Source organism: Lissotriton vulgaris, chromosome 12 (genome assembly GCF_964263255.1).
Source record: "Lissotriton vulgaris chromosome 12, aLisVul1.2, whole genome shotgun sequence".
In the NCBI taxonomy this organism is placed as follows: domain Eukaryota; kingdom Metazoa; phylum Chordata; class Amphibia; order Caudata; family Salamandridae; genus Lissotriton; species Lissotriton vulgaris.
Window position 1 is genome coordinate 60,660,550 of NC_141700.1, and position 23,166 is coordinate 60,683,715.

The 23,166-nt window shown below is 49.8% G+C and overlaps 1 protein-coding gene across 1 annotated transcript in view; it reads left to right on the forward strand.

The window, feature by feature from the left end:
• The window catches only part of ZFR2 (zinc finger RNA binding protein 2), an 811,721-nt gene that overhangs the window by 226,838 nt on the left and 561,717 nt on the right, over window positions 1–23,166 (forward strand). Inside the window, exon 7 of the mRNA XM_086947097.1 lies at window positions 12,506–12,761. Within this exon, the coding sequence (XP_086803223.1) occupies window positions 12,506–12,761 (256 nt within the window). The remainder of the gene's footprint in view (window positions 1–12,505; window positions 12,762–23,166) is intronic.

Sequence of the window (23,166 nt, forward strand, 5' to 3'; positions counted from 1 at the left end):
GACAGTAGTGCCTAAGCCTTCTAGGTCTACGGAGACGCCTACAGACTCACCGTCTACGGCGACTGCTTCCAAATCGTCATCGTCTACGCAGGGCTCTGCGTTGACAGCAACTTCCAGTTCTTCATCCTACGCCAACATGCCTTTAGTGCCCTTGGACACTTCAGTTTCTGCTGTACAGTCCTCATTCAATGAGGAGGAAGATTCCGCTTTCCACTTTCAATCCCCTGCTCTACAACCGCCACTTCAGTTGTTCGTGTCAGACCATGAGACTGAGTCAGTTCCGGATGACACTGTTTATGGGGATGCCCGGAGTCCATCAGATTTGATAATTAAATGCCAGGACACTACTTCTGAAGAAGAAGAAGAAGATGAGCAGGTAGATCAGAACGAAGACCAATGCGTGCAAATTCCAATGACGTCTATTCCAATGACGCTTTTCTCTAACCTCCAACACATGTTGGACGATTACAATAGACGCTTTCCACCTACCCCCCAGGGTACTCCGGTTCATGAATCTGCTGATGTAGCAGTTTCGCATCAACCTCTACGAACACCTCCTAGACAGTCTGCTCCGTCAGTACATTTGAGTGCTCCTCTATCTCCTAATCCACATATGGACACTGACTCAGAGCCAGAGAGAGAGGAAGGAGAGGTTTATCAGGATTCAGATGGTGAGCAGGATCCTAATATGGCGGAATTTGATAACTATCGAGTTCAAACACCCTCGCCACAACAGGGCACTTCAAGTGATTCACCTCCTGTGGACATCGCTAGTTTTCATAAGCTTATGGACAAAGCGGCGGACCGCTTCAAGTTGTCAAGGGTCCAGCGAGACGAAGAATGTTTTCTGTATGATTTTAAAAATCAGCCTTATAAGCAGGTGCATACCATACCAATTATAGAATTTATTTGGAAGGAAGGGCAAAAGATTATGAAGGCTCCTAACTCCTTGCCGGCCCAAATACCTAGATTGGAGAAAAAGTACAAGGCTCCAACAGGCTCGCCTGCTTGTCTGCTCTCTCATCCAAAGCCAGACTCTGTGGTGACTCAGGCAGTCAACGTCGTGCACGCAATCCTGCAGCGCCTGTCACTTCCCCTCCCGATAGAGAGGGTCGACGATTGGATGCAATCGGAAAGAAGTTTTCGTCCATGGCTTCAACCTCAGCCCGTGCTGCGAATGCTCTCGCAATTTTGGGTCGTTTCGACCGACAAATGTGGTCAGACATGTCCATCTTACTTGCGCAGCTTCCAGAGTCATCCAAAGCGGAAGCGCTCCAGGTCCTTCAGGATGGTCAAAGAGCTTCGGAGGAGATTATAGACTGTGCTGTGGCGAATACTGCATTCCGTATCCTTGCCAGTGCTGCGGCGCTCCGACGCCAGGGATGGTTAAAATCTACATCTTTCAGGCAAGAGGTCCAGTCAATGATAATTGACATGCCGTATGATGGCGAATCTTTGTTCGGTTCCGAAATCGATGCTTCTTTGGAAACCATAAAGAAGGATACCGACACGGCAAAGTCGCTTGGATCCTTACAATTTAAGAAACAGCCCTTTCGTGCAGCACGGGGACGGGGCACCTCGTCCAATTTTTCCCGAGGAGGACAGTCACAGTACCGCCAGTACAATCAGGGAAACCAACGGTACTCAAATCAGCAATCTTCTCGTCAACAACAATCCAGACCCTATAGAGGAAAGTCCAATTATAGAGGTGCCAACAACGCCAACAAACGACAATGACTTGCCAGTTCAGCAGGATGTTGGAGGTCGAATCTCGCAGTTCTACTCTCAGTGGTCTCAAATAACATCAGACCAATGGGTGTTGGACATTGTGCGCAAAGGTCACGCCTTGGAATTCACAGAGTTTCCTCCTCCATCTCCGCCTTCGGGTCCGCCACCTCCCCATCTAGAAGAACTGCAACATCAAGTTCTACTATTATTAACAAAGGGTGCAGTCGAAGTGGTTCCTGTATCTCAGCGGGGGAAAGGCTTCTATTCGAGGTTCTTCCTCATTCTAAAGAAGACGGGGGAGTGGCGTCCCATTATGGATTTGAGGTATCTCAATCTCTTCCTGAAACAACAGTCCTTCCGCATGTTAACGTTGTCAGAAGTCTTGCGGTTTCTCTGCAGCGGCGATTTTTTAACGACAATAGACCTGCAAGACGCCTATTTTCATGTACCAATCATTCCTCAACATCGGAAGTACTTGAGGTTCAAAGTGGGACACAATCACTATCAGTTCAAAGTCCTACCTTTTGGCCTCAGATCAGCTCCTCGTGTGTTCACGAAGGTTCTGGCCCCGGTCATGGCTTATCTGCGTCTTCAGGGAGTCCAAATATTTCCTTACCTGGACGATTGTCTTTTAAAATCCCAATCCGCAAGCCAGCTGCATCACGACACACGTTTGTGCCTAACCCTATTCAATTCTCTAGGGTTGACCATCAATGTAAAGAAGTCACATTTCACACCTCTGCGAAGCAGGACATTCCTCGGGGCTGTTATAGACACGGACGTGTCAAAAGCGTTCATCTCCACCGAGCGGAGACAGAAGATAGTTCATCTGGTCTCCACCATCAGATCAAAAAAGTCAGTTTCAGTGCGAATGTTAAAATCATTTCTGGGGATGGCATCATCTTGTATCGCACTGATCCCGAATTGCAGGTTACGTACCCGTCCTATTCAGGAGGAATTAAACCTACAATGGCGACAGGTGTCGGGGTCGTTCAACGACCAAGTGACAGTCACAGTTTGCATGAAGACCAGTCTGCTCTGGTGGGAGCAACGAACCAATCTGAGCCAAGGGGTCTCCTTCCTTACCCAGCCTCCAGATCTGACATTGACCACGGATGCGTCCATGGACGGATGGGGAGCCCATCTCCTGGACCTTTCCATCAAAGGAAAGTGGACAGCGACTCAGAAAACCTGGCATATCAACAGGCTAGAATTGCTGGCAATCTTCCTAGCGCTAAAGGCTTTCTTACCAGTGGTGCACGGAGAATCGGTGCTGGTTCAAACAGACAACACCACCAGCATGCACTACATGAACAAACAGGGAGGCACAAAATCTCAGCCCCTGTCTTGTCTTGCCCAAAAGATTTGGGAATGGGCACTTCGTCACCACATTTCTTTGACAGCAGTCCATCTGCCGGGAGCGTCAAACATACTGGCAGATTCCCTAAGCAGGTCTGCGTCATCCACTCACGAATGGGAGTTACACCAGCCGACTCTGGACCTCGTGTTCCACCAATGGGGTCATCCCAAGATGGACCTCTTTGCAACTCCAGTGAATCGGAAGTGCCAGACTTTCGCCAGTTGGCATCCACATCCGGAATCCAGCGGCAATGCCCTACTCATGGATTGGACCGGCCTATTTGCCTATGCGTTTCCACCACTCCCATTGGTGCCAAGAACGTTGTGGAAGATGCGCAGGCAGCCCTGCCGCTTGATTTTAATCGCCCCACGTTGGCCCAGACAGGCGTGGTTTTCAGAACTCCTCCTAATGTCCCAATGCAAACCCATTCGTCTCCATCCACGTCCGGACCTTCTGACCATGGACGGCGGACAAGTTTGTCACCCAGACCCGTCAACGCTTCAATTGTGGGCATGGAACCTGAATTCATTGAATTTGCCTCTTTAAGTATACCTCAAGACTGTAGAGACATTCTAGCGTCAGCTAGAGCTCCATCAACCATCAAAACATATAGGTTAAAGTGGAAACGTTTCTGTCATTGGTGCGCAGCATCCAACGTACACCCTATCAGTTCCACTCCAGACCAACTGTTACCGTTCTTTTTAAGTCTTGCTCAGTCTGGTCTTTCACATGCCACATTGAGAGTCTTTTTGGCGGCCATCTCACGCTACCGTCATGATGGCTCTACGTCTCTCTGTTCATCCAGAATCATCCGACAGTTCTTTAAAGGACTTTTCAGGAAGTTCCCTCCGTTAAGGCGCCCTCCTCCAGCGTGGCACCTCAACGTGGTGTTATCACAACTTATGAAACCTCCATTTGAGCCAATTCATCGTTCACACCTCAAGTTTCTAACCTGGAAAGTGGCTTTGCTTTTGGCTTTGACTTCGTCTCGTCGTGTAAGTGACTTGCACGCTTTCACCATCAAACCTCCATATTTGCAGTTCAAACCAGATGGAGTGTCACTTCGTACCAATCCTTCTTTTCTTCCAAAAGTACCTACTGACTTCCATTTGAACGAGCCAGTTTTCCTAAAGACTTTTTCCCCGGATCCTAAATCCCCTGCGGAACAGCGACTACATTCTTTGGACATCAAACGTTGTCTAAAATTCTACATTTCTAGAACAGCCCCTTTCCGTAAATCCAATCAGCTATTTATAGCATATGGACTACTGCGCAAAGGACACTCAGTGACTAAACAGACAATAACACGATGGCTCTCTTCAGCCATATCGTTTTGCCATCAGCAGGCTGGCAGGCCTTTACCTACTCCAGTGAGAGCACATTCTACGAGAGCGATGGCGTCGTCCATCGCATTGTTTGCCGGAGTGCCTCTACACCAGATTTGTCGTGCAGCGACATGGTCCAGCAGGCACACCTTTACCAGACATTATTGTTTGGAAGCTGTCAACGAAGCGGATACCGCAGTGGGGCAAGCAGTGCTTCGTCATCTTTTCAAATAAGGTGAGCCTCTTTCCCTCCTCCATTCTTGAGATTGCCTTGCTTTTATGCTATATATTGTTCTTCAATTGTTTGGAAATATTGCAATCTCAGCTCTAGGAGGTTACTGCTATCTATTCTATTCAAGCATGTGAATCTATGAAAGACACCCCTAATACTGGAGAAGAACAATTGTTACTTACCTGTAAACAGGTGGTTCTCCAGTATTGGTGTCTTTCATAGATTCACATGCGACCCACCCATCCTCCCCTCAGAGGCTCTTTTCTCCTCATGCGCTATTATTACTAGTGCTACGAAAATCTGAGGGCTTGAGCTTCTGAGGAGAAGGTTCTAGAGGGTGCTTGAGCCTGATTGGCTGCAGTTTGGACTAACATAATGACACTGATATGTTGCAAATGAGTTTTTTCTCTCTAATGCATTCCTATGTAGTAACCTTTGTAAAGGTTTTTCAGTACATATTTTATCTGTTTTACTACTTATATGATACTTTATATTGTTATATATATATATATTTATTAGCATTATTGCTATTTTATTTACCGTGGGACTCCCACTTCGACGACGGGGAATATTCAAGCATGTGAATCTATGAAAGACACCAATACTGGAGAACCACCTGTTTACAGGTAAGTAACAATTGTTCTTATCAATTACAGGGAATGTCTTGTTACTTTGTTGCCACAAGCATCTCTTATACAAACCTTTTCCCACCACCCAGACCATATAGATGCCTGTGTACTTCTCGAATCATGAATGGCGTCTGAACTGGACGTGGCGCAAGGTCTCTTTCAGCAGTGGGGAGAGCCTTGGTTAGATCTATTCGCCACAGAAGAGAACGTGCAATGTCATCAGTTCTGCGCGTTGGAATTTCCAAGGCGGCACTCGCTCGGAGACGCTTTTCGTCGCGAGTGGAGCTACGCTCTGTTGTACACCTTTCCGCCTATACCACTTCTGCCCAGAGTGCTGAAGAAGATCAGGCGCGACCGGGCCCAAGTCATCCTTGTGGCTCCGGACTGGGCACGAAGATACTGGTGTCCCGAGCTACTCAGCATGTCAGTCGATCCCCAGATTCGTCTGCCTCTTCACCAGGGCCTTCTGTCGCCGCAGCAGGGGACGGTCCTCCACCAGAACCTGTCCAGTCTCCACCTCCATGCGTGGAGATTGAGCGGCGACAGTTGAGGCCATTTGACTTGCCTCCTGAAGTCTGTGATGTGATTCTGGCGGCCAGGCGGCCCTCCACAAAATCGGTATATGCCTGCAGGTGGAACAAATTTGTGGCATGGTGCACAGCAAAGTCTGTGGATTCCCTTTCTGCCCCCCTTTCAGAGGTTCTCCTCTTTCTTCTTTCTCTTGCCCAGCAAGGCTCTGCTCTGGGCACTATCAAAGGCTACCTCTCTCTGCTATTTCAGCCTTCTTAAGGCTTCCTGATCAGCCTTCTCTTTTCAAGTCCCCTGTGATAAATAGATTCTTGAAGGGCCTCACTCACATGTTTCCTCCTGTCCCTGTTGTGATGCCTCAGTGGGACTTGAACCTTGTTCTGACCTTTTTGATGTGCGCTTCTTTCGAGCCACTTCACAATTGCCCTCTTCGTCTTCTAACTCTTAAAACTGCCTTCCTGGTTGCCATCACCTCTGCCAGGAGAGTGAGTGAGCTCCAGGCTCTGTCTTCTTAGCCTCCTTTCCTCTCTATACATCCGGACAAAGTTGTTTTGAGAACGGGTCCTCTTTCCTGCCCAAGGTAGTCACAGCCTTTCACATCGGGCAGTTCATCACCTTGCCCACCTTCTTTCCGCCTCCTCATCCCTCGAAAGAGGAAGAGAGGCTCCATCGTCTGGACCCAAAACGTGTGCTCTCATTCTATCTGGACCGCACACGCCAGTTCCGGGTGGACGACCAGCTCTTTGTTGGTTACGTGGGCGCTAAGAAGTGACGGACGGTGCACAAACGAACCATTTCCCGATGGGTTTTTTTGTGCATCAAGGCTTGTTATTCACTCGCTAGAAAGGAGCCTCCTGTAGGGCTGCGTGCCCCTTCCACTCGGGCCACGGCGGCTACTATTGCCCTGGGTCGGGGAGTCCCCTTGCAGGACATCTGTCAGGCAGCTACGTGGGCTTCGCTGCACACGTTCGCTAGACACTACTGCCTGGACAGCCAAGTCCGGAGAGATTGCTTTTTCGGCCGTTCTGTTCTCCAGGACTTTCTGGTGTGATCATTGGTTCGCAGATCCACCACCGGGGTTGGTATTGCTGGGTTATTTATTCTAAGGTAAGGAATCTAACACTAACCTGTTTCATTCAGATGCACAAGTTACTTAACTTCTGTAACAATATATCTGTAAGAAACAGTAGTAAGTGTTAGATTCCTTACCGCCCCACCCATCCTCCCCGTTCTGCGAACCGATATCTTGGGTTAAGGTACATCCCTTTGAGGGCCCTAGTTTTATGGCACCAGTGTCAGTTTTTATCATGGCTCTGCGTTCCTGGCGCGGAAAAGCTGTGTATAAGAACTGACGTCAGCTCGTGAGGGTGGCGTCTAAGTACTACTAACTACTGTTTCTTACAGAAATATCGTTACCGCAGGTAAGTAAAGTGTGCGTCACCTGTACATAGACTTTTTGGCGGTGTTGTCTGTGGAGGTACTCAACAAGTGTTTGCGTTAAAAGAAAGCCCACAACTAGTTCAAACTTAAGCCGTCCTAAAACCCACCACCCAAGTAACAAGATGACCACATACAAGAATTCATGTAGTCCTTCACTAGTTCAGCTGTCAGGCCACTAATGACCACTCTGAAATCAAAGTTGACTTCATGGAGTCCAATTACGGGACCAACTGGTCTTTTTAGTTATTATAGGAGCAGGTCAAAAAATTTGATTCAGTTCCCACTATATTGTCCCAAATGGGTGCCCAATAGCTTCAGGTGCTTTTATATCAATTTACCAGTTATGGCAGCCCCACAGTTCCTTCTCAATGGATGCCTCTGGGCCAACCGGAGCCACTCCGGCCCCAAGACTCTGGGTCTACCCCTCCAACTGTGCCAGTACCAGCAATGGCACTGGAGGCAGTCTCTTCACACCCACCTTCCAATGCAAAAAATATCTTAATGAGGTCCAGGAGGGAGGAGTCTAGTTTTGAGCAAGAATTTAAACCGAATGTTCTTGCGTTCATTACTGGCAAACTATGGAAGACATTTTTGGCTTCTGCTCGGACCATATCTAGTGCCAGAGGTAGTGGCACACAATACAGATGACAGTAGTGAGGCAGCTCACATCTTGCCACCTCCCTCTTCGGATAAGGCTGGTCACTTGACCTTCCAATACTTTAGCGTGTTGGACATTCCCTGAATTTGGAATGGAGTGTCCCTGAGGGCCAAACTCTTGGGAAGTGGTCTCCTTCCATGCATCATTGATAAAAGGTACAGATGTGTTGGAGCTGTCTTGCCACCAGTGGATATGAGAACAAACATCCTGCTCGTGCCCTTGAAGGTGGCTTGAGAAAAGCCCACCTCATCCCCAGTCATAAATCATCTGATAGTGAGGGGGATACAGATCAGCAACTAAAGACCTCACATTAGTTTTTGTGCATCTGTCATTAGACAGCCCTGTGGGGCAAACCTTCTAATGCATCAAACAAAACCCTGGTGCTTTCTCCACAGCCTTGCCATGAAGTGAATTCCTAAAATATTAGAAGCTGTGAGCAAGAAAGTGTTTTCAGCTGGATGGTTAGCCCTCTGGCTTTAGAATGCTACTTAGTTGCTTGGCAGGACTGGGTGGTTTTAATGGTGCTGAATCTATTAGACCACCTCAAGGCTCATTTTGTGAAGGTGGTAGAAGATGGCCAGGCAGATCGTAAAAGTGGGCCTGGACACAGTGGGTAGGGCAAACGGTTTTTATTTCTGCCAGTGTCAGCCCGCCCAACCACTTTAGCAACAGAATCAGATGCTTTGCCAGTATATAGGCATGGGAAAGGGTTGGCAAGCCCAGTAGCCCACTTCCTCATCCTTCCCTGTGCCTCCCCGAAAGCCGCTTTAGCTTTCCTTTGAATGAGCATGTACGACCAGTTGGGGGATGGGTCTCCTCCTTGCTACAGGCCTGGAAGCCCATACCTTTGGACCAGTGGGAAAGCTGGTATGCTCTACCCTTTCAACAGACTCCTCCCCCCAACTTCGGAAACTTCAGTTGCAAGATCTGCGGATCTTGAAGCAGGCAACGGCATCCGTGTTGCATAAAGCAGTGCTAGCATTGTCCCAGACCCAGATGTTGGGCAGAGGAGCTATTCTGTGTACTTCCTGATTCCCAAGATGGGTGGTGGTCCTCAGGAACTTGTTTTTGTGCAATGAAAAGTTCAAGATAATAACCCTAGCTCAGATTCTTATGGCGCTTGAAGAGGGCTTGCTTGCTTGCTGCATATTTTAACATCCTAATCGGTGACCTGTGTTTCATGGTAGGGTCCACTCAGGACCAGTTTGCAGTCTTCTTGCACAAACTGACAGTGGTACACTAAGCCTTTGCCAAGGTGATGGAGGTGTTTGCCACCCATCTGAGAAGTTGTGGGTCTCTATGCTCCTAAGCCTGCTGTCGGTGCTTAATTTGTGCTGGTGGATTCTGGTGCCCTGCACCTATTTGTCAACTCCAGCACTTATGAGAGTCTGCCACATGGTGGCACTGTTTGTTTGATCTAGAGATTAGCGCAATAACAGTTGTTTATTAATTAACTATGCATTAAAAAAATGACTAATACCTGCCGTCCAAGCCATTCTTACTACTTTGGGGGCCTGAAATAGTCTGCCTTATCTCACTTGTAAGTGTGTGATATCAGTAGTTGTGTTAGTACTGTCAGTGGCAGTGCTGACAGGGGCAATGGGAGATGCAATCTGAAGTGGCCTCCTGACTAGGGCCCCAGCACTTATTTTTTTTGTTTTACAAATTAAGTAATGCTGCTGGTCAAGGCTAGTTCTGTGCAAATGTTCACCTGCAAGCAAGAGACTCCCTGGTGTTCGATTTGGGCTTCTCCTTCAATGTGTCTAAGATGCCCCTAGATCCCGCTCAGTGCCTCCTGTTGAAGAGGGCAATTTCTGGACACATCATCCTTACGAGCCTTTTTCACCCTAGGAGAATGCAAGATATGTTTACTATATTTCAGGAGAGCACTCAAGTTCCAGTCCTGATTGTTCTTTGCTTGCTAGATCTGCTGGCTTCCTGCATCCTGCAATTGACGTACACACTTTGGCACATTAGGGTTCTCCAGTGGTATCTTCATCAACAGTGGTTCCAGCACGAAGAAGATTTCTCAGGCCCCTTCATGATCTTTTAGGATGTTGTGGCAGACATTGAATGGTGGTCGGTAGAGGAACACCTGTCTCAAGGGATAATCATTTGCCATTCTCCAGCAGCGACAACCATAGTGAGGAACAGAAAATAAAGAAGTGATGTGGTATGACAACAAGAATGGAGGAGTGTTGTGAAGGAGTAGGGCTTTACCTTCTCTGTCAGGAAGTGTGGAGATTGTGGGCTTGGGCTCTCGAGTCTCTGATTTGGCTAGTTAACAACAATCTGGTCAACGTTATAATGACCACTGTTACTCGATGTGACACTTAGCAATCTCGAGTGGCATCTCTACTAAGAGGTGGTTCAGACCAAATTTGCTCTGTGAGGATACCATTAGATGGATCATTTTGCCACTCATGAGAATACTCACGTCCTGCAGCTCTGTGCTCTACAGCGTCCGTTTCATGGAGCTCTGAGGGGCTTTTCAGTGGAGGTGGAGATTTCCCCATTACTATGTACTGAAGGGTTGTCCACCTTTCATGTGCTTCTTCCTAGACAAGTTTTCCCTTAGGAGAACTAAAGCGGCTTTCCTTCCGAAGGTGGTGACGTTCTTCCATCTTGGGCGCTATGTCACCATTCATACCTTTTACCCTCTACCTCATCTACTGAGGTGAAGAAGAGATTACACTGACTGGACTTCAGGAGGGCGGTCAGTATTCTATTGACTGCATTAAGGAGATCTGGTTTGACGACCAGCTCCTTGCAGGTTATTGTGGCAGCAAAAAGGTCAAAGCGGTCCATAAGAGGACAGTATTGTGCTGGATCACCGTGTGCATTAAATTGTGATACGCACTTGCAAAAAAGGTACTGCCTAAAATAATCTGCCTTCATTCTAAAAACAGCAAAGTCCTCAAACTCAGCACTTGCAAAAGCTGTCCCTATTGCTGTGATCTCTTATTCGGCGACATGGGCATCTCTTCACTTTCACTAAGCATTATTCCTTAGATTCAGAGATGAGGAATTATGGCCATTTTGTACAATCAGTGCTTTACGATTTCCTCCTCTTACTATTCCTTCACCCAGGTGAAGGTACTGCTTTGAAATCCATTTAACAGGTGAGAAATTTCCAGATAGACGTATCTCCCAGAAGAAGGATACTTACCTTTGGTAACAATCTTTCTGGTGGATACCCTGCTGCAGATTTCTCACTGATGCTGCCCTCCTCCCCCTCTGAAGGAATGTCATAGATATTTCTCACTGATGCTGCCCTCCTCCCCCTCTTATAGATCACCAACAATGTTAGATTCTTATACTGAAACACCTCAAATTGATCTGTCCATTACTCGTCTCTGCTTTTAAGGCCACAGACAAAAATGAACCACAAATTGACGTGGTGAGCATTATATAGCCCCATTGACTTCACGCTGGCCCCCCATTGACTTCAGTGTGGCTCACTGGTTAGAGGCGGCAGACCCGAGAGCAGAGGACGGCCCGGGACCAGGGTTCGATTCCCGGCGCGGCAGGTTTCTGGACCAGGGTCAGCGGACTCGATAATTCTCTCGCCTCGGTGCCCACTCTGATCAGCGATCACACTCGGCAACTCTGGGCATTAGCTTGCCTCATCTTCACTAACGGCCCCACCAGACCGCCGGGGATGCCTGGTCTCACCCTGGAGATACCCATTAAGGGACCATCTCTCAGGGAAGCCAGGAAGGGTTTCGCCATTACATTTCTGGTGTTGAGATGTAGCCAGTGCCCTGGAACAGCATAAGAGAGATAAAACAAAGTTTTGAAATTCAGTGTAGTGTCTGGGGATTAGTCACTGAGCCGTATATGTGCAGGTAGAGAGTACACACCAGAAATATCATTAGCAAAGGTAAGTAACTTTTTCTTCACCACATTCAGATGCCAGGGAGCCTGTAAGATGGCAATATCAACTTTCACTAAAATAGGGGTACCCTTTGGATGTCTTTTTTTATGCTGAGAAGCATGTGATTACCCCCAAAGGGAAATGAGTGATGCCTGTTTATTGTAAAATGTTAATGCCATATTCTGGTGAAGCTGGTACCCAAGCTTTCCGTGTTGTCTGCTTGAAAGTGGCGGCAGCATTGGGTTGGTTAAATATGAAAAATACCTCCTTAGAACTCTTTTCCCATTTTCCTTTAAGCCTTTATCTGAATAATTTGTTTCATGTTACTCAGTCCTGCAGAACTACTTCTCTGCATGTTAAATTCATGTCTTCAATCTTTTCTACCCATAATTGATATTTCTTGCCTCCTTTTTTTGCCCAATAATATTCTTCTATGTTTTTGACTTTGCGTAGACCTGCATTTCTTTTTTTTATTCTATTTAATTTATTTTTAGTTCGAACATTTAATTTAAAAAAAATGGTTAACTTAAAAAAAAAATTGTTTGGACTCTTGCATTTCTTTTTTATATTCTTCAGTCTACCAAGGATGGGATTGAACTGTTAACAGCGAGCTACATTAACCTAGTCCGCTTTTTAACTTTCACTTGTTCATGACTGTCCTTTTGCTTCTAAAGTTTGTAATGTGTATCTTGAATTGTGCACTTCATTAGTTCCTATTTATGTTTCAGGTTGTCAAGTTACACACCAAGCTAGGGAAGCCCATTCCCTCACTAGAACTAGTTCTAGGGAACTCTGTGTCGGATGCTGCCACTACCACCACTCTTAGTACTACTACAACTATCATCTCCCCAGCAAGTAAGCCTACTCAATCCACTACACCAATGTTACAATCACTGCCAGTCATCACAACAGTTAACAGCACCAGCAATGCAAGCAGACCCACACCATTGACGAAACAGGCCCCATCTAAGATCACACTTGTAGGTAAGTTTCTTTACTGTGTGACTTTGGAGAGTAAAATCAAATCAAGAAGCAGCATTACAAGCTCAGTCACTATTGTCATATTAATGCACAGAACGTGAATCTGCATTAGTCACAAACCCCAATGTATCTGCACCATTAAGTAAAGTTATCTTCAGCTTCAGCTGAGTCTTTGCAGACCTCCCTGCTTTTTTGTGGATCGGCTAGGTGCTAAATCTGGACTTACCCTGTCTTCGATCTTCACTGCTCGGAGTGTCTGCTCTTTGTCTTGGACAAGTGATGCTTCCTGTTGACATGCAAAATGTTCTTTTTCAGTAAAGATTACTAACACCCCTTGATTTTTCTTAATGATTCTTTCTTTGAGTTGGATTGCATTTGATATGTTGATTTTCATTTTTTGGCATTTGCTTGCTTTTTTAACTTTGTCTAGGTGTCAGCTATCTGTGCCCTCCACCCAATCATACGTTTATGAACCACTCCATTACCTAAGGGATATACAATACCTTGTGATTTACTCTTGTTCTTTTGTTTAGACTCCAAATCTGTTTAATTCTCTCAAGTGATTTTTCCTATTCTTAGTACTACTATCTGGTTCCTTTTTCTCGTTGATCTTGGAGAGCTATTCTGGCTTGTAATTGTTTGAGTTCTTTTGAGGCTCTATTATCAAGACCATATTTTACAATGAATTGAGATATTGTAGCCTCTGGTGATGGTGTGTATGGTAGTGGTTTGTGGAGAGTAATTTAGAGGTAGTTGATTAGGTAGGGGAAGTGGGTGATGGCAATTGGATCTGTAAGGGTTCAGTATGTGTAGAAGGAGAAAAGGAAGGAGGAGAGGCGGAGTCTGTAAGGAAAGGTCATAGTTTTTACATATATTTTACAATTTTTATGATGTGACATTGCAATGTTTTCTACAAAATTCTTGAGCTGCTGTGTTTGCCACATAGAACACACAAAAGGTGATGGGAGAAATGTTTGCAGTTTGTCTAACCACTTCTAATTGCTCAGGGTGGCATTCTCTCCCATTGTTTCTTTGCCCACCAAGCCTACTCAATTTGGATTCAGCCATATGCAGGTCAGTTGTGATCCTGCTCCAATAGCAAAAGTCCAGTGTTCACTGTGCCACTGGAACCAAGCTATACCTGGCTGATGAGCCCTAATAAGGGTGAAACCGGTCATGAGTTGCTTGTGTTCAAGTTCAGGGATGACCCTGCCCGGCAGTTCAATCTGGACTGTTCCCATTTGAGCAGGGTCTGTTCCTTGTGTTTCCTTTTGGAGCATGAAGTCGGGGATTGCAAGGACATTGCCAGGGCTTGCAGGGGACAAACCAGGGGTCACAACTGTGACTTCCGAATGACGTCCATGCAGGCCAAGTGCCCTTCAGACAGAAACAAAAGTAACCACACACTACTTTTGGTCTAGTTAGGCCTCACCAGGATGCATAACCTGAGTCCTGTGGCACAATAAGCATGGGTCCCACATATGGGTTTACTACCCTACTTAGGGCAGCTACTACAACAAACAGCATTCCAGTTAATTATTTTTCATGCACTATGCCACTCTAGATAGGTACTACTCAATCAGTCCAGCAGAACTGTCAGGTGGACCTTGCGTCTCTCGGAAGCATTTTTGTTAACTCTTTAAACTACCTCTGCTTTGTATATCTGAAAGAGACACGTTAGTGATAGATTCCTTACCTTAGAATATCCCCAGGCGTCAGACTGGATCCGGAAAGTTTTGCGTAGCAGTACCCTTGCGCGTCGGCAGGCGTCGTCTGCGGCTCCGCGTCCGTCGTCGGCGTCGTGGGCGCCGTGATGATGTCGTCGGAGTACTTAGACGCCGCCTCCGCATGCTGAGGTCAGTTCTTCTTTTTTCCGCGCCAGCCAGCGCAGATCTGGAAAGAGCAGTTCCCTAGTCACTTTTTGACTAAACTTTTGTGATCTTTTTTGATCCATTTCGAAGTCTTTACGACTCCGACGGTGCCGTTAGGGATACCCGGCTTCAAGCATTGCGACGAGTGCGACCGTACCATGTCGTTCACGGATCCCCACCGCTTGTGCCTGATGTGTTTGGGCGTCGACCATGACGACGAGGCCTGCTCCGACTGTCGGGCCCTCTCGAGGAAGGCCAGGCGGGAGCGGTCCCGCAGGCGACTCGCGATCCGCCAGTCGGCCCCGCGCCATGTGAGGTCCCGGTCCCACGGGAGGTCGAGGGACAGGTCGCGGGGACGGAGCTGTCACAGCTCCGGGAGTCGGCACCACTCCTCCGGGTCCAAGTCGTCAGGTAAGAAACATAAGAAGTCGAAGAGACATCATCGCTCTTCTGACTCCCCCCGACGCTCGCGCGATGCGGCCGGGGGTTCGGGTGACACCGCCCACGCGGCTCCTCGTGAGTCGCAGGCGCCGCGTTCGGCCCCATACCCCCCGGTCCCTGGGCTGAACGCGACGCCGGAGGAGATCGAGCGCTTCCTCATGGCCATGAGGTCCCTTTCTCCTCCGACGGGTTCCGCGGCGCCTTCGGGCCCAGTGAACCCGTCTGGGGGCCCTAGTGGGTCGGGGGCTATGACCCCGACGCCGTCGGGTGCTTCGGCCTCGACGCCGCCGGCGCCTTCGGGCCCGGCGCCGCAGGGCTCCACGATCCCGACACCGCCGGTGCCCTCGGGCTCAGCGCCGCAGGGTACAGCGGCCCTGGCGTCGTCGGTGCCTTCGGGCCCGGCGCCGCAGGGCACCGCTGGGCCCTCCTCGGGCGATGGATCGTCACCGGTGGACCTTACGACCCCCCCCGGCGTCGGTCCGTGTGGTGTCCCCTCCGGCGCCGTCCTCGGGCGGCGCCGTCCCCGATGCCTCCCCTCACTGAGTTCCGACGTCGGGACGACGCCTATCGGCGCCGCTCTCGACGCCGTTCGGAGAATTTCAATTCTATGAACCCACCCCATTCACTTATGACCCTGAATCTCAGGAGATGGGGGACGAGGAGAATTGGGAGGGGTCTGAGGACCCTCTGACCAGGGAGTGTCAGTCTAACATGGAGTGGACAGGAGACCTTAGGGAGGCCAGTGGCCTGGACACCTCTCCAGACACTGGATTTGTTTCTCCTCCTACCGTGGCTTCGGAGGAGGGTGCTACTTATAGTGTGGTGTTGACGAGGGCTGCTAAGGCCTTGGGCCTTGAGCTCCCCGTCGCGGCCGTGAGTATAAACTCCTCACTGAGGTCCTTAAGCCGCAGTCATGCTCCATGGAGCCTCTGCTGCCGTTTAATGAGGCCTTGACGGACGTTCTTTTGGGCACTTGGTCCAGGCCCGCTACAGGTTCGCCTGTAGATAGGAACGTGGCCAGACGCCACCGCCCGGCCCCGGGCGACCCATGTTTCCTGTCCACCCACCCCACCCCCGAGAGTCTGGTCATCCAGGCCTCTAACTCCCAGACCGCATTCCCGACGGCTCCCCCAGATCGGGAATCCAAGAGGTACGAGGCCTACGGCAAGAAGGTATTCTCGTCCCTTAGCTTGGGACTGCGGTCTTCCAACACCGCATGCCTCTTGGGCCGTTACACCCACTCTCTGTGGGAAACGGTGGCGGAAGTGCTGCCAGAGTGTCCGTTGGAGGTACGGGCCAAACTCAACCAAGCCCTAGTGGAGGGCCGGGACGCAGCAAAGTATTCAATCAGGTGCGGACTGGATACTACTGACTCGCTGGGCAGAGCGATGGCTACGACGGTGGCGATACGACGCCACGCCTGAGGTCCGCCAACTTCTCGGCAGACGTCCAAAATACACTCATGGACATGCCGTTCGATGGCCGTCGCCTCTTTGGCGACAAGGCAGACCACGCGCTTTAGCGCTTTAAGGACTCCAGGGCTACGGCCAAGTCCTTGGGCCTCTCGGCCCCGCGCCAGCAAATGGGTGCCTTTCGCTCCTTTCGTGGCCAAGGAAGGGGCGCCCCCACACGTGCCGCCAGCCACTCGCCGCAAACTGTCGTCCAGCGCGGCGGCCGTGGAAACCGCCGTGGAGGTGGTCGGGGGAACAAGCGGAGCCAGTCCACACCTGCCCCCGCAGCATCCGCCTCTAAACCCTCCTAGTCCGTGCTTTTCGGCCCATGTGACGCCAGTGGGAGGCAGGGTTCGCCATCACCACTCTCACTGGCGCACAGTCACTTCGGACAGGTGGGTGCTGCAGATCGTCCGAAGGGGCTACTCCCTCCCCTTCGAGGCGACCCCTCAAGCCATGCCACCGCAACACCACCACGTATCGGGGGATCACTTTCGGCCCTCTTGGCCAAGGGGGCCATCGAGCGCGTTCCTGGGCCAGAAGTAGGACTCGGTTGCTACTCCCACTACTTCCTGGTACCCAAGAAGGGCAAAGGGGGCCTACGCCCTATCTTGGATCTGAGGAACGTCAACGGCTTCCTCCGGAAGGAGAAGTTCAAAATGCTGACACTGGCTCAGGTCTTGGCTGCCCTAGACCCAGGAGACTGGATGGTAGCGTTGGACTTGCAGGATGCGTATTTCCACATCCCCGTCCTGCCGGCCCACCGGCGTTACCTGCGGTTCACGGTAGGCCTCGAGCACTTTCAGTTTACCGTGCTCCCCTTCGGCCTTACCAGCGCCCCACGGGTGTTCACGAAGGTGATGGCGGTGGTCGCAGCTCACCTGCGCAGGTTAGGGGTCTCAGTCTTCCCCTACCTAGACGACTGGTTGTTGAAGGCGGGCTCGCCCCAGGCAGTCGTCAGCCACCTCCAGACTACGGCGGATCTCCTGCACCGGCTGGGATTTTCCATCAATGTGCCGAAGTCACACCTGTGCCCCTCTCAGAAGCTCCTTTTCATCGGAGCGGTTCTCGACTTTACCCGCCCGAACAGCGGGTCCGGGATATACAGGCTCTGATTCCGATCTTCAGGACGTTATTCTGGGTTTCGGTCAGGTTGACGCTGCGGCTTCTGGGGCTGATGGCCTCCTGCATCCTTCTGGTGCATCACGCACGGTGGCGGATGCGGGCTCTGCAGTGGGACCTGAAGTTTCAGTGGGCCCAGCACCGGGGCAACCTGTCCGACCATGTCCTGATCTCGGAGGGCACTGCGAGACAGCTGCAGTGGTGGCTCACGGACCGCGATTGGGTCAACGGCAGATCCCTCTCCCTTCCCCAACCGTAGCACGTTGTTGTGACGGACGCGTCCCTCCAGGGCTGGGGAGGCCACTTGGGAGAGGCGGAGATCAGAGGACTCTGGTCTCCGGCGGAGTCCCGTCTCCATATCAATCTGTTGGAGCTGCGGGCGATTCGTCTGGCACTGAAAGCATTCCTCCCGTCTGTCCGAGGGAGTGCAGTGCAGGTGTTCACGGACAACACTACCGCCATGTGGTACTGCAACAAACAGGGCGGTGTGGGGTCGTGGACCCTTTGCCAGGAGGCTCTGCGCCTCTGGCAATGGCTGGAACATCAGGGCGTGACTCTGGTGGTTCAACACCTGGCAGGTTCTCTGAACGCCAGGGCGGACGAACTCAGCCGTCGGTGCTCAATGGATCACGAATGGCGTCTGAACTCGGACGTGGCGCAAGGCCTCTTTCTGCGATGGGGAGAGCCTTGGTTAGATCTATTCGCCACCGAAGAGAACGCGCAATGTCATCAGTTCTGCGCGTTGGAATTTCCAAGGCGGCACTCGCTCGGAGATGCTTTTCGTCGCGAGTGGAGCTGCGGTCTGTTGTACGCCTTTCCGCCTATACCTCTTCTGCCCAGAGTGCTGAAGAAAATCAAGCGCGACCGGGCACTAGTCATCCTTGTGGCTCCGGACTGGGCACGAAGGTACTGGTATCCCGAGCTACTCAGTATGTCAGTTGATCCCCCAGTTCGTCTGCCTCTTCAGGAGGACCTTCTGTCGCAGCAACAGGGGACGGTCCTCCACCCGAACCTGTCCAGTCTCCACCTCCATGCTTGGAGATTGAGCGGCGACAGTTGAGGCCATTTGACTTGCCTCCTGAAGTTTGCAACATCAATCCGGCAGCCAGGCGTCCCTCCACAAAGTCGGTATACGCCTGCAGGTGGAACAGATTTGTGGCATGGTGCACAGCAAAGGCTGTGGATCCCCTCAATGCCCCTCTCTCTGAGGTTCTTCTCTTCCTTCTTTCTCTTGCCCAGCAGGGCTCTGCTCCGGGCACTATCAAGGGCTATCTTTCGGCTCTTTCAGCCTTTCTGAGGCTGCCTGACCAGCCTTCTTTGTTCAAGTCCCCTATCGTAAACAGGTTCCTGAAGGGCATCACTCATACCTTTCCTCCTGTTCCCTTCGTGATGCCTCAGTGGGACTTGAACCTGGTTCTAACATTTCTGATGTGCGCTCCCTTTGAGCCACTTCACAACTGTCCACTTCGCCTTCTTTCTTTGAAGGCTGCCTTCATGGTAGCCATCACCTCTGCCAGGAGAGTGAGTGAGCTCCAGGCTCTCTCTTGTAAGCCTCCTTTCCTTTCAGTCCATCCGGACAAGGTTGTTTTGAGGACTAGGCCCTCCTTCTTGCCTAAGGTGGTCACGGCCTTCCACATTGGGCAGTCCATCACGTTGCCCACCTTCTTTCCGCCTCCGCACCCCTCGAGAGAGGAGGAGAGGCTCCACCGTCTGGACCCAAAATGTGTGCTCTCGTTCTATCTGGATCGCACACACCAGTTCCGGGTGGATGATCAACTCTCTGTTGGTTACGCGGGCGCTAAGAAAGGGAAAGCGGTGCACAAGAGGACCATTTCTCGATGGATTATCATGTGCATCCAGGCGTGTTACTCCTTGGCTAAGAAGGAACCCCCTGTTGGGCTGAGGGCTCATTCCACTCGAGCCACGGCCACTACAACTGCCTTGGGCCGAGGTGTGCCCTTGCAGGACATTTGCCAGGCAGCTACGTGGGCCTCGTTGCACACGTTTGCAAGGCACTACTGCCTGGACAGTCAAGTCCGGAGGGACGGCTACTTCGGCCGTTCCGTTCTCCGGGACTTTCTGGTGTAAATATTGGTTCGCAGACCCACCACCACGGGGATGGTATTGCTGGTGTATCTATTCTAAGGTAAGGAATCTATCACTAAAGTGTCTCTTTCAGATGCACAAGTTACTACTTGTGTAACGATATATCTGTAAGAGACATTAGTTAGTGATAGATTCCTTACCGACTCACCCATCCTCCCCGTTCTGCGAACCGATATCTAGGGTTAAGGTCATCCCCTTTCAGGGCCCTAGTTTCTTGGCACCAGTGTCGGTTTTTGTCATGGCTCTGCGCTTCTGGCGCGGAAAAGCTGTGGCTAAGAACTGACGTCAGCATGCGGAGGCGGCGTCTAAGTACTCCGACGACGTCATCACGGCGCCCACGACGCCGACGACGGACGCGGAGCCGCAGACGACGCCTGCCGACGAGCAAGGGTACTGCTACGCAAAACTTTCCGGATCCAGTCTGACTCCTGGGGATATTCTAAGGTAAGGAATCTATCACTAACTAATGTCTCTTACAGATATATTGTTACACAAGTAGTAACTTGTGCTTTAGTCTAAGGGTCTATCTAGGGAGGAGCCATTGCTTGGGAAGAAGAAATGACCTGTAATGATAATTTTCCAGCAAGGAATCTTCCCCAGATTCAGAACTGCTCATGCCCAGCAGCCGACGCCCACCTCACATCATCCCTTTTGGACATTCTTGTGCTGCTTATGTCTCCTGGAAAAAACTGAAGAATAATGGCAGTTCAAGGGCTTATCTTTCTCTCAAGAAGTAAGATGTAAAAAGATGTTTTATCCACAAATCTTTTTTGTTAAATTTGAGAAGATATAGAGATTAAAAGCATGAGACAATGCAAAATCTCAATTGTGGTTAAAGCAGCAAAGATTGTATGCTTCCAAAGACCCGCAAAAACTCCCCCTCACCCCCAACATAACCACCATTTTCACCCTGTCCTGCAGATTATCTCTGAGAAACACTAAAGGTCTGTAATCTTTACAGCCCTTTGGAATCCCTCTATTGCCCCCACATACACACCTGTTTTATGAGAAAAGGCCAAGAAGCCTGCACCTTAGGTGTAGTACTGACAAGTGGTTGGTCCTGGAAAGGTAGTCCAACAGAGATTTTTATAGACTGTCAAAGTGGAAGTGAGCACCTTCATGATAACAAGAAAGTCTCCCCATGGTCAGGATCGACCAAGGTAGACTAGAAAAATGGAATGTAGAGAACTCCATTGCAGACAGTGGAGTAGCTCTGTGCTTATAACTGCTAGTATAAACCCGTAGCTCCAACATTTGTTTTATTTTCTGGTTCTCCCTTTTTTATTTAGAACCTTATTCCCTCAGAGGTCGGAATGTTCTAAGAGCCTTATGGCCCTTCTGCCTCGGGCTAGACTGGTTGTTAAAGCCCCCCTCCCTCGTTATTCAACCCTCAGTGGATGGAATGTTCTAATAGCTTTATAGCCCTTCTACGACGGGCTATACCAGTGGTTAAAAGTTCTCTCCCTTGTTATGGGCTCTTGCCTGCGACTCAGGCCTATAACTCAGTTCCAGGGCCTTTAACAACTGGTATAGCCCTCTGAAGTGGTGTAAGGCTATACGATGCCACTGGATCAGTGAGGGTGGGTCATCTTTTCCCTATTGAAATGCAGTTGCCCACCCCTGAACTGCCATATACCAGTCAGTCTTCAAAGGGCACTTGTATTCTCCAGGTCTCAAAGAGTATTGAGTAATAAAGCTCACACTGTATTATCTTTGCCAACCCTTGACAGAATGGAACCAACATGCGTTAGCTCCAGGGGACAATGTGTCTCCTGTAGCACGTCATTGTCATCTGATGTTAGGTTAATTTAAAATGCCACTCATAAATAACCTCCCAGGAATACAAGTAATACACTAATGGACATCCCCTCTCAAGATCTCCATCTCTGGAGTTGTGATCTGCCTGTGTTAATGTTTTTTTTCAAGTATTCATGTGAGTCCAAGCTTCAACAAAAAGGTTGCCCATGAGTATCGTTCATAGCCTAGGTATCACTCCTTTGGAACCTATGAGTCCCATTATTGCATTTTCAGACGCTGTCTTGTCCTTTGTAGCTGTAGCCTCAGTTCTTGCTTTGGTACTCTTGCTTTTTACCCCAGTATTGGAACTTTCATAGATTCCCATGCTTTGTATCATTCCCCGTCGTCGGAATGGGAGTCTCGGTAACAAAAATACCATAGCTGTAGGTACAAAAGACAATGGAAAAAGGCCTAGGCCTCATTCCCTTTTGTAGCATATCACCCTCTTTGTGTAAAAGAGACCAAATTTTGGCATCAGCCAATCAGAAGTGCCTCACCACTTAGAACCTTCCTGAAGGAACCTCAGAGCCTCAGATTTTCTACTGCACGTTGTGCTTAGGGAGTCTCCTTTGAGCTCTGCTCAACTTCTACTCTTATAAAGGTTTTACTTCAGAATTTTCTTCAGAATCTTTCAGATTCACTTCAGGATTGTAGCTGTCTTCCAGGATGTCGGATATTGTGAATAAAAAAGCCCTTTTCAAGCCTTGTTCCCCCTGTGGCAAGAAGAGGCTTTTTGTGGAGGATAAGCATAAGGACTGCATATATTGCCTCTATCCTGACCACCAGGCTGCTGACTGTAAGATCTGTCGCACCTTTTCAGCCAAAACCCTCCGGGAAAGTGAGGGTAGGCTCTTGACATGGCTTCAAAAGCTAAAATCCAGGAAGGATACTGTCTCAAGTGACAGTGAGGAAGCAGCGTCGATGGCTTCTACGACAAGGTCAGTGAAGAGGGGTAGGGGTTCCCCTTCATCTTCTTTGGAAAGATCTTCAAAGGCCTCAAAAAAGACCCCCAGTGAGTCTGAGAGCCAAGGTCCCAGCAAATCTCCTCACAAGAGTGTAAAGGAGAGGGAAGGAGCAACTACGTCTACAGGTGAGAAGACTGCCACAGCCTTCAAAACACCTTCATCCCAGTCTTCTGAGAGGAGTTCAAAGTCCTCGAAGACGTCGACGACGGAGGTTCCGTCGACGAAAACACCAAAATCAGGTTTGTCGTCGTCAAACACCGTCGACAGGAAAGCCACCGTCGACGGCCGAGTCCTCACCGTCGACGGAGAAACTGAAGACGCCGACGACGAAGGGGCCGTCCACGAAGGAGTCGACGTCGAAGGTGATGTCGACGACGAAAGTCCCGTCGACGACGAAAGTCCCTTCGACGGCGAAGGTCCCGTCGACGACGAAGGTCCCGTCGACGACGAAGGTTCCGTCGACGACGAAAACTACTACAGTGTCGACGATGTTGGTGCCGACGTCCATGATGACGACGATGTCGACGACTACGGTCTCGTCGACGAGGGCGTCAACGACTTCTACTGTGACTATGACAACAGCTGGCGTGTCGACAGTTTCATCGTCGACGACGCCAATCTCGACGACGCGAATACAACCGTCGACGACGGAGCC